At 45.2% G+C, this 12,069-nt stretch overlaps 1 protein-coding gene across 1 annotated transcript in view; it reads right to left on the reverse strand.

Moving 5' to 3' along the window:
• Positions 1-1,551: 1,551 nt before the first annotated feature.
• Positions 1,552-12,069, reverse strand: part of NWD2 (NACHT and WD repeat domain containing 2) — a 163,343-nt gene continuing 152,825 nt past the window's right edge. The window contains exons 6-7 of the mRNA XM_072945334.1: positions 11,190-11,779; positions 1,552-7,761 (exon numbers count right to left, since the gene is read on the reverse strand). Of these exons, the coding sequence (XP_072801435.1) occupies positions 3,829-7,761; positions 11,190-11,779 (4,523 nt within the window). The 3' untranslated portion in view covers positions 1,552-3,828. The remainder of the gene's footprint in view (positions 7,762-11,189; positions 11,780-12,069) is intronic.

The raw sequence follows: 12,069 nt of genomic DNA on the forward strand, positions 1-12,069 counted from the left end.
TCTTGGCTACCAGATAAAATGTAATATCTCCACGTAGCATCTGAAGTCATCCAAATGTCCTTTGTCTCACTCTGTTTTTGCTCACATAGCTTCCTCCACTTGAGAAATGTCTTTCTGACATTCTGACAGCTAAATCCTGTTTATCCTTCAAGACTCTGCTCTGTCATCTCCTCTAGGCCATCCTTTTTGATTCCCGGTTAGAGTTATTGCTCCTCTGCAGTATATCCTCAGCATCTATCTATCACTTTTATTAACAACTTTCTTTCTTTCTTTTTTTTAAATCACAGTCTGTCTTACCTCTAATTTAGTTGCCTCCTTTAGATGGTAGGATTCTGGAGGGCAGGGGGTGTGCATGGCTGACTTTTCATCCTAGGCATAGCATAATGCCTTGGACATAGCAAGCAGTGTTTGTTGTGCTCTTGCCCCTAGGAAAGCAGATATTTTATTAAACAGCAGACTTCACGCGTATGAAGTGCTTTTATGCAAATAAGGGTGATCCCTTCCTCTACATTTTCTCTGAGAACCGAAAGAAAAGAAAGTGTAAACTTCAAACTCAAGAATTTGGAGCAGAATCCAAGAAGGAATTCCCCAGCATGGGTAATGGGATTGTTTTCAAAGGGAGTACATTTTAAACAGAAGTCAGTCTCAGCCACGTGAAGATCAAACCCAACAGATAATTTCTTCAATTTTTTAAAAATCTGATTTTAAGTTTCTCTGAAGATGTTTCATGAAACTAGATACAAGATTTCACCTGGTTATTTCCTAGTTATCATCACTTAAGTTCTCCATTACTCCTTTGTTTAAAAATATTTTTTTTTGGTATGTGTGTGTGTGGGGAATTCTGAGATTCCAGAGGCAACAAGGGAAAAACAAAAGTGCATATGGGAAGCTTCCCCCTTGGCCCTGCTCTCTCACCTGCAGGCAGTTCATGAGTAGGTCAACCTCTGGGTGACTCTCCTTCCCACCTCTGCCCCAAGCCCCAGAGGGAAGCACACAGCCCTGGCACTCACACAGAGAGCTTGTGTCCTGTTTCCTGTTATAAGACTGTGATATCCTAGAAGGTATAACCTATTTTATCAACCTCTGTATTCCTGGCAAAATGCATTGACCAAGTAAATATTTGCTGAATGAATACTTCAGCTATTGCAGTTATACCTGAAAACCCTGGGAGTTTGCAAAGCCCTCCAGTGAGCTTTAGAGCCTTGCCTGGTCTCTAATCTGCAAGTTAGAAAATATCTTAAAGGTCATTATCAGTTAAGTGCCTACTGGGTGCTCAAAGCTTTATTTTTATGTGCTTTCAGAAGTTAACAAAAAAGACATTGGTGGTGTATTGAAATCCTGTCCATCTGTTCCTCTGTTTTTAGTTTCTTCATCTGTACATTTGGAATACAGTACCTACCTCATATGGCTGCTGTGAAGATTGCGTGGCTTAATACACGCAAAGCTCCAAAAAAATGCTTCATGTACAGGAATAATTATTGTTATTTTTACTGAAGATCTCTTAACTACATCTGCCAAAGTTGGAGGAGAAAAACAAACACCATGCAAATCTAAGCCATTTATCTTTTATTCATACAAACAATACATACACAAGACTGTACATTGTTTGAAGACTGCAATAATTTTCTAGTGTAACAACTCTGTAACAAAATTTAACTAAATGTAACATTTATGAAAATATAAATCTCTGATTGGGCAATTCTTCCCAACAATACAAAGTTTACATAAAAACATTCAATATGAGCTATCAGTTGCAAACAAGTTAGGAAAAAATCATTCAAGTCACTTGTTAAACTCTATTGGCTGTTACATAGAACATTCACACACTACATTTAATCCACCTAGGCATATTATCTGAGAAATGTGTAGCACAGAGGTCCAACTGATAAGGACAAGAATAAGAATGTGTTGCCTCGAAGAGCTAAAAAAAGCACTGATTCATACAATCTACTCCAGGTGATCTGTACATGGGCTGAGCCTTCTCTGAGCTTCCACCTCCCCGGCTGGTAGCTAGGCCAGGAGGAACATACTGAAAAAGTCTTTCACCAACAAGTGGGGTGTTTATATCTGAATCACATCTCTGTATGCTTATGTGTCAAATTGCTTTCCAAAGTGAAATACAGTTGACTTGGATTCCCTATAGGTTAGATCACTTTGTTTCTTCCATTAGCATTAACAATTAAGATGTCATGCTCCTTTTTTCTCATGTTTCTCCCCAACATCCCTATGAGGGCAACAGCAGAAGCTATCACTACCTTTATTCTGCAGTTTACAAAAACAATACATTTGGGAGGTTAAGGATCTACCTACGGATAGTTGATGAGTTCAAGGTGGAGCTGGACTGAAAGCAAGTCAGTTCCTTGTTCATTATTCTGCCTACACAAGTCACCACTGGCCCTTTCAAACCAAACCAAACCAAACCAAACCATCACTACTGACACCCTTTGGAGAGTTATCCAGGGACATGCCATGAGGAGAATATGGAAGGAAGAAAATCACGTTCCCCTTTTGGGATGTAATATTTTCTTCTAAATAGGTAAAGTAGCTTTTAAAAAACATCGAATACCATTTCACAGCTTCTGCTTTGAAACAGATAAGACTATGAAAGGCTCCGAAGAGTCCTTAGGCAGAAAGGGAGACAGATCAAGAAGGATGTACACATAGAGTGAGTAGAAGTAAGACAGTAATTTCACACAGGGACAATAAGAGCCTTTGGACACCCTTAAGATCTGTGGAATATTTTAGCACAAAGACAGGAATATTCAGTTTGTCCCAGAGTATTTGGTCATCTATCTGCGTTTTACACAGGACAGAGGAGGAATGAGAGTAAGGCAGATGTCATCCGTATTCCATAGATGGCAAGTCAAGAAAGCTTTCCTTCTACTAAGATTTACTGCAGGGGCCTAGGAAATAATTTACGCTTCTGAACAACCGATTTCTATTGCACAGACTGTTGTTAGTACAATGACAGAAATGAACAGGTGTTTTGACTGAATCTGTAATGCCCTTTCCTGCAACTCTTCTTTACACCCAGCACAAATGGGCATTTCAAAAAGACATGAAAAGATTGTGGTTTCTTATTAAAAGTGTTCTTTTGCAGCCCAGGAAATAGGTTAAAAACCGGATGTTCTGTTATACAGAAACCCTTGCATGCAGTTGTCACAACTGTATCTGAAAGAAGACGGCTGCATGTTCAATAGCCCTGTGACAGTGGTAGGGAGCTCTTGTCCCAGTCCAGCCTGCGGCCTCGCCCTTCACGTCCTTTCTCTCGGGAAACTGCGGGCACACCTGGGCCATTTTGTTACGTTATTTTGCACCTTTAGACCTTCCCTCTGCAGACTGGATTTACACAGTTGTCAGGATCGTAAAATGTAAGGAGAGATTAAGGCTGTGTTTAGTGATCCACACAATCATTTGAAGTCAAGCAGCAATTTCACAATTTCGATCATTTCCTGTAGAGCTAGCTCCAGTCCAAATGGTCCGTATGTAGCTCGCTCCTCTCTCATCTGCATAATGGGATGAGTTAAGATGCTTCTTCCCGCACAGTTAATTTCAAAACTACCCTCTAACTTCCAGGTGACGTAGCCATGTAAATGTGATTTCTAGAAATTCTCTGTCAAGACTTTATTCCTGGATAAGCTTTGACCAAAAAAAAAAAAAAAACAACAAAACCTAAACGCAATTTCACGCATCTGTACATTTCATGAGCACACTAATAATTAATACTGGACCTCTAGCATCTTTCCTGTTTTTTAAGAATGACTGGTTTATCATCTGCGATACAGAAGATTTTTCTTTCTTTATATATGTGAGCAGGAAAAACATTTGTCAGTTGTCAGGGGCATAGCCGGGGCCCCTGGATTCCAGGGCGGAGCACACCCGGTCGTAGCAAGAGTTGTGTTTCCTGGAGGGCGTGGCCTCGTTGGGCTCCGTGGAGTCACTCACTGTGATGGGACTGTCTCTTGCAAAGACCTCAGTAGACTCTCTCCACAGGCAATCCACAGACACTTTGAAACAGTAACGATGGCACTTCGGCCTGGATGCCTGCGTCGTGCTGTTGAAGATCTGCCTACTATTTGAAGTGGCGATTTTAATTTTCAGCGCGGCATCCACGCGGTCCACCACGGTGTATATCCCTACGCTCCCGTCGTCAAAACCTACAATGATGTTCAGGTGCCTCTGGGACAGGGCGAGAAAAGTTGGTGTTTTGTAAAGAGAGCAAGCACCGATATTTTTGCCGTCGGCCAGTCTCATGACAATCAAACTGGATAGCGCACCGTTTTCATCCTCTTCCTCCCCGTTTCGGAAACAAATGTATACCAGGTAGCGACCGTCTCGAGACAGCCTCTGCCTCCAGATGACCCCAGAGGCGTGAACCACCCGTAACTTACCGCTGTGTAAGTCTAGCACGTTGATGTTTTCGTCTCCCCTGGAAATAATGCCTAGCTTTCCATTCGGGGAGATTTCAAAATCCTCTAGATTTTTCAGGAAGTTGTTTGGCAGTTGCACACGGCGACAGATGACTTCTTCTGTCAGACTCCAGATATTCACCGTCTCGGCCGATGTGATAAACACGATGATGTCTGGACAGTCGGGGATCAATTTAAAATTCACAATGGTGGTGCCGTCTTCACAGCAAAATTTCTTGGTGATGCTTCCTGTCCAAAGGCTGACTGCCAGCACCTTGCTTTTGGTCATCCCCACCACGAAGGTGTTTGCAGAGGTTATAAAGGCGTTCTGCAGAGTGGTCAGAATGTTGCACACCCTGTGGCCCGTGGCCAGTCTCCAAACCCTGGAGGCGTTTTCCTCACAGAGAGAGACCACGAACTGGTCATTGTGTGTGATTAGCAGCTGAGATATCCTCTGCCCATTAATGCGGAAGAGGTTTTCCCCACTGCTGGTGTGCCAGACGTACTGGCTGCTCTTGTCATCCGCTGTCACCATTACGTCTCCTGAGGACGTCAACACACAGTGTTCAACTATCCCTTCGTGCTTAAATACTGCTTCAAGGAACCCACTGCTGAAGTTCCATTTATGAACACAATCAGAGCCATCCAGGGAGTAAATGATTTCCCCCCTAGCAGGCAACACCAGACTTTGGATGGGTTTTCCAGTCTTATCTATGTTTGACATGGCTGTGATGATATCTATGTCCCAGATAGAAAGAACCCCACTGGTCGACAAAGAGAGCAGCATGTTGTGGTGACTCGATTTCACCAGCTTGACTATGGTTCCTGAGATCTCCTGTAAGCTCGCCATACATTGTCCCGTGTCCCGCCTCCAAAAAAACACGGCTGAGGTATTTTCCATGGTCGCGATGATGCAGTCCCCGTTCTTGGACAGCACGGCTGATATAAAGCGTTCGTTGTGCTTAGCTCTGAACTTTTCGGCCACCTTCCACATGCCAGTATCTAAGAGCTCAATGCTGAGGGCTTTACAGATCAGAACTGCACTCTGGTCCTCTGAAAGTTCAATGCTGACCACCTCACTATCTTCTCTTCGGCAGTCAAAGTCATCAGTCAGCTGAGGGTTGGAGATGTCCTCAGTGTTCCAAACAGAGAGGCTTCCCTCACTGTCTACCATTACCATTTCTTGAGCCGTGTCCAAGATAAGAAGGAACTTCACAAACCCACCCGAAAATTCAGATGTCACCGTACATAACTTTTCTCCACTCCCTAAATGAAATATGGTGGTGGTGTTCAGATACTGTCCACAGAAGGCATAGGCGCCATCCAGCGAGCACTGGACACAGGTCACTTCATACCAGCAGTGGAACTGGTAAAGGGGCCATCCGTAGAGCAGGTCGATGACAGTGACGTCTTTGCTGGCTTCGAGCCAGGCGAGGGCGTGTTTGACGGACAGTGTAAATCCATTGATGTAGGTGGAGCCACTTCCATGTTTGGTCCCTTTGATTTCCACTTCAGACAGGAGGCAAGAATTTACATTATCATAAACCAACAAGGTGTTATTTGTTGTAGCCACCACAAGATACTTTTCGTCACTGGTGAGTTTCATGCCCAGGATGACAGACTGGGCTGTCGTGATTTGCCTGAGTAGTTGACGTGTTTCTACGTCCCACGTGCTGATGGAACCATTTTCTAAAGCTGTGAGGACTGTACTGGGGTTAGAGGTGGGCAGAATCTCGGTGACATGCAGGTGACTAGATGACAAGGGAAGACGCTCTGGGCTGTAGGTCACGTCCATGGATGAATGTAATGGCACGATGGAGCAATATTTGGGGCCGTCTTTGTCACATTCTAAAAGAAGGTGTCTGAGTTTAGGCAGGGAACTTACAACAGGCAGCAGTCTTTGCTGAAGCTCGGCGGAAAGGGAGCCGGGGAACGCAACGACCTTCGTTTTGATGCTGCGGAGGGTGCTTGCCAGAAACTTCAGCTCCTTCTCCTGCGAGTAGTTGTAAGCCAGCTCGATGTCGGAGAGTACTTTGTCGAACTGGCCGATCTTGGTCATGGTGTAGAGCCAGCTGAAGTTCATGATGATGCCGTAGAGCAAGTCATCTGTCTTCCCGCACCTCGTCAGGTGGTACAGGAGCTCACACATTTTCCGATGGTTGACGAAAAAGATGTCGGGCTCCAACGGGTTACACTGGAAAACCCAGGGCTGGTCAGGGGCCTGCCTGTCGAAGGAAGCCTGCTCCATGAAGTGCTTCTCCTCCTCCAGCAGGCTTCTGCTCTCCAAGTCAAGGCAGCCATTCAAGTAGGGGTCTTCAAGGCAGAAAGCTTTTCTCCTGCCCCCTGACCAGACGCCCAGAAAGTAGTCTGCAAGGATGGTGTGCATTTCACGCAGGTCACCACCGTCCTGCAGATACCGCTTCTGGGCTATGAGCTGCAGGTGTCTGTTGGCCCAGACCAGGAGGGTGACGTTCTTTACGTGTCTCTCAATTAAGTACCCGCTGAGCCCCTCCTTGAGCCTGGCGATATACAGATAGGGTACTCTCAGAGGATTGCTGGGCCTGGCACACTCACTGAGCTCATTCATGACCGTGTTGTCGAGGGCCAACACATCCTCCAGCTCCATTTCACTCAAACCCATTTTGGCCATGGTGATGTAACCAAGAGCCCGGCAGACTAGTTTCTGCCCACATTTCTTTTCCAAGGACCAGAAGAGCTGCTCTATGCTTTCATGGACGGTGACAGAGAGCGAGGACTCATCGACGTCTCTGTGAGATCGCCAATGTCTCACCTCCCTGAAGGTCAGGTTCACAAACATGGGCAGCGTGCACTTGGAGAAGGCATTGTTCACGTAAATCTGCTGGCCTGACGTGACCTTCCTCTTGACCCGCAGCAGCTGGTGTTTGAGCACCTGGCTGCACATCTTCCTGTCCCGCGGAACCAGCTCGATGTAGTTGTCTTCTGCATGGATAAGGCACCGTAGCTTCTGCAGGATCCCGTGTTTGTTGGGCAGCGTGGAGAGGACGATCCGGACGAAGCGGGGAAGGTGAGCCGGGAGCCACCAGAGCTTCCTGGCCTCGTCGCTGTCCGACAGTTGCTCCAGGGCATCGAATATCACCACGAGAGGCCTCTGCAGCGAAGACTCATTCAGAAGGTTGATAAATAAGTCACGGAGGTCATGGATCTTCTTGGGGTAGCTCTGAACCAGGCACCGGTAGTTAACTGCCAACTGTTCACAAACACTTACGAGGAGAGTCCTGAGATCAGTACTCATGTCTGTGGTTCCTAGAAATCGCACGACTACGACTGGGTCCGATTCTGGTCCTGTGTCTTCATGTAGCCAGCCATAAGCCTAAAACATAAAGGCCGAGTTTAGAATGGTGACATAGAGTCATGCGGTCACATGCAGCAACGCCTCCTGTCGGCACAGATCAGACTTCTGGTAACCCTGACCATACAGAAAGTAGCCTAGAACTGGGAAGTGGGGAAACCTGAGATGGTCGAAGAGCTGTCGCAAAGCTCATAGGTGAGATCCTCAGGGCCACTCTACCGAAGGCAATAGAGCGGTGATGACAGTGCTAGTCAATCATAAGGCAGCATTTAGCTGGTGTTCTAAAAGTCACAAAGCATTTCACAAACTGTAAATCTGAGTATCTAATATGGTTAGTTTTTCGTTACTGAATTTTCATTTCCTGGCACAGTTGTTGGCACATGGTAGGTGCTTAGTAAGTATTTATTTAATGAAAAGATTAAGTAATGATCTACACAGTATATCAATCAAATATGTCCCTTAATTGAGATCACATAAGGCCCTCTCTTTCCCATTCTCTCTCCCTCTCTTTCTCCCTTTTAATTGTAGAGTTAAAGAGAGAAAATATACGAAGAGGGGGCTGAATTAAGTTTAGTATCTTTCTGTCTGGAAGTGCAAGGACAAAAAGGGATATGATCAAAGTATAAAACACTCCAAAACGTATTTTTAGGGAGACAACGTCTTTCAGTAACGCTTGCAATTCACCAAGGATGCTCCTTAGGAAAGGACATGTTATTTAATACATTAGAAAGTCAGTTTATGAAACTTGGTTCCTTCAGAAATAGTTCAGGTTGAAGTTAGAATATGTTCAGAAAAAATTCAGGGACGTCAGTTTCAGAACGAGCTGTTAAGGAAAATAAGCAACTCGTGGTCGGTGATCAGCCCCAGCTTTTGCTGCTGACTTGGAGGAAGGTAATCCTGCCACTTTACAGCATCTTTTGCTGGCAAATCAGAAAGAGAACACAATTTGTTTGGCCCTACTTGGATGGCTTATGATGATTATTTGCATTGTCCTCCCTCCTCCCAATCACGTGTGGTGGCATGTGTGATGTCTATAAAGAATGGCCCTGCCATCATTAGCTCATGTCCAAGGAAATGTCGGCTGCAAGGGAGATAACCTAGAGATGAACACAAGATGCCTGTCTCCATCCTCACACAGAACATGAGGTCACAAGAGGACAGGGTGTTGTTGGTGGAGGTGGCGGCAAGTAGGAGGAGATGGGGGCAGGGGGTAGAAGTTCCCCAGGAGAGAGGCAAGCAGAGCAGAGACAAGGGACCTAGAAATAGGCATGGCTTATATCCAGAACAGCAAGAACTCAGAAAGCCATTTTTCAAGTTGATTAACTGTCACCACGTTCTGCCCACAGGGATCGCTTCTGTGTACAGGCAGATCAGCACACGTCATGTGACTGCCTCCTGTGCTAGACATGTGGGGCTGCATCACATGCACACTGTCCCTCTACCTCCTCCACAAGGAAGAGGCCTCAGAGTGAGTGTGAAATCAACACATGGATGTCTTCCCATTTGATTTCAGTTCCCATGGGCTGCTTGTAACGTCACTATCTTGTTAACTCCGAAAAATTGTAACGTTTGAGGATACACGTACAAAGCAGTGTTCAAAGACAGACACACATATGCACACACACACACATACATTTATTTGATGCAGTGTGGCTCCTAGATGTAAGCCTGCCATTTCATCAGGTGTTCAGTTAAAGCGAGAGCTGCGTGTCCTAACACAAGAAGAAACCAGCACCTGGGCTTGGCAGATTAAGAAATGGTAAATGGACCTTCCTGAGGACTTTTTAAGAGTAAGTTTGATATGTCTGATTGTCACCTGTGACCTTGCTTTGGAACCTAATCACCACAAAAGGTGCAACACACTGTCCCTGCTCTTGTCCTCAAGATGACCTACCCGAGATGGTGCAGCATGTGATGGATCATGAGACTGTTCACAGAGTTAAAGAAAGCTCTGTTCTTAAGAGAGTAACCACAGGAAGAACAATATAGAGATTCCAAGGTAACGTCAGGATAATATAAACTATCAGATTTGGACATCAAGTGTACCAGGAGGTTAAAACAGGGACTAGTTTCATCCAGTTTAGACTGAGGTCCGAAGACAATAGATAGCACACTCCAGAGTGGAGCTCTGGGCCATCATGCACACCTTGAAAGGGAGTTGTGAAAACCAGTTTTGCTGCCTTTGGCTGACTACCCACCTCCAGAAAAAAGTGGGAGATGAGAATGCCATGGGTCATATCTGTCACCACCACACTCCCAAAGGGGAGGGCTGAGAGATGCGCACCCCTCACTTCCAGCCTAGGGAAGGGGCTGCAATGCACCACTTAGGGGATGTCGCCTAGGGCTTGGGAGACATGGCCATATGTGTCTGATGACATCTGAGAAATACGGAGGTTGAGTGACTGAGGCTGGCTAGCTGCTCCAATGGAGGAGTGATGAGAGAACTGCTGTATGGAACTGAAGTTTCTCAGAGTCAAAAAATGCTGAGTGTTTCCCAGGTTTCGGATGTGGGCCACTGGCTAACATGAGCTGACAATGATTTCTGTTGGTTCTGTTTTTCCCAGGTCCTGTCTAAGGGAGTTTGCTAGGTTGTGGAGAGGCTCTTGGCAGAAAGATACCAGAAATGTGTCTCAGGATGTATAGGAGCCGCAGAGGTGACCGGCTGGAAGACAGTGCAGTTCCCTGTATCTAGGGAACCACAGGTGAGGGATGCTCAGTGAGGACCAGAGAGGCAGGGAGTGGGGATGTAGGAGGGAAAGGACCTTTGGGAAACTATGAAAAGGGCTCAGAAGAAATGGGAGGAAGTTTTAAACACCTGCCAAGATGAGAGTACAGAGCCCAGGTCAGAACAGTACTGGTCATTTAGGAGTGTCCTGCCACCCTACCTTTCCTACATCCCCTAAACCACAACCCTCTAGGAGTCAGAAGTGTGGTCAGGGTTAGGAACAGGGGGAAGAAGGGCTGTGTGGTGAAAGAAAGGAGACGATGGCCATGTCCGTATTTCCCACTGAAGATGCCTTGCGTGTGGTAGACTTCAGCTGGCGGAGGGGGAGATGCAGACTGAAGTTTTCATCATCATCTTAGACAGGACGTACTCATTGCTGAACTGAGATGGATTTAGTGTCCAGAAGTGACTGGAGGGCTTGTCTTTGCTCAGAGGGAAGAGAAGAGTTGTGAGATCTGCCCTAGTTTCCATCCAAATGAGAACTAGCCCCACAACACGAGTGTGAACAGTGAGAGACAAAATAAAGCTGTTCTAGAATGGCACCCCGTGAGTCCCGTTCTTTCAGCGTAACTGTTAGCCCAGCAAAAGAGAAATGCTGAAATATCCATTCCCAAAAGACCAATTCAGATAGTAAGCACAGAAAATGGAAGTGAATTTGACCAATTGATCTTTTCCCCAAAGTAGAAGTTTTTACAAAAATACTCATAAAAGGATAGGCTTTTACCTTCTTTGCTACTTCGGCGAGCAGAAGGGTCTTCCCCGTGCATGGTCCACCATATATAATAAGAGGGTTGATGTGCCCGGTCTTGCTTGGAAGAATGTACTTATGCACTATGTTTAGAGATTCACATTTGTACTCATAGAAGGAGGCGTATGTTTTACATAATGATGAATGCTGAAGGATTTCATCGTAGAGTGTATCAGTTTCCGTGTCAAAGTTCTGTTGCACTGTTGCCTGAATTATGTCAATCATGTCCTCATAAAATTGTTTACCGAGTCCTTCTATGTAATGATTTTCTATTTCTTGGGAGTAGCCTAGTTTCATGTCACAATGAGTAACAGATGTGTACACTCTCAGATTGGATGATGCAACGATGGTAGGAATAAATTCATCCCTGAGTTTTACCAGCTTCTCTTGGGCTTCTGGGTCCCGAATAATCCTTGGTTCTGCTCCTGTTATATCCATGTATTTTCCCATCTCTGGGATTTTCACGAAACGCTCAATGTTAGCAATTTTCCTAATGTAGCAAACACACTTCTTTAGAAATGCTGGAGTTTGCTTTCCTAGAGCAAAGTCAAACTCGTCTTCTATGGCTGGAAGAAAATATTACAAGGAGTTTATTGCCTAGAACAAAGAAGCAAGGCATCTCCACTCCTGGGACGTAACTCTCAAGTCACCAGTGGTAGTTTATTTTGCTTATAGTGTGTAGCAGAGTCATCTATAAAATAATCTCTTAATTCCTTAATTTCCTATTTGTCTTTTCCTAAACAGCCTGGAACTCAGACAAGGGGTTTAAATAAAATTGTTTAATTTCCTCCCCAACCCAAGAGAGAGGTTGAACATAAGCACAAGAAAGAAAGGAAACCAAGTTTATAGTTGATTC

Source organism: Vicugna pacos, chromosome 2 (genome assembly GCF_048564905.1).
Source record: "Vicugna pacos chromosome 2, VicPac4, whole genome shotgun sequence".
In the NCBI taxonomy this organism is placed as follows: Eukaryota; Metazoa; Chordata; class Mammalia; order Artiodactyla; family Camelidae; genus Vicugna; species Vicugna pacos.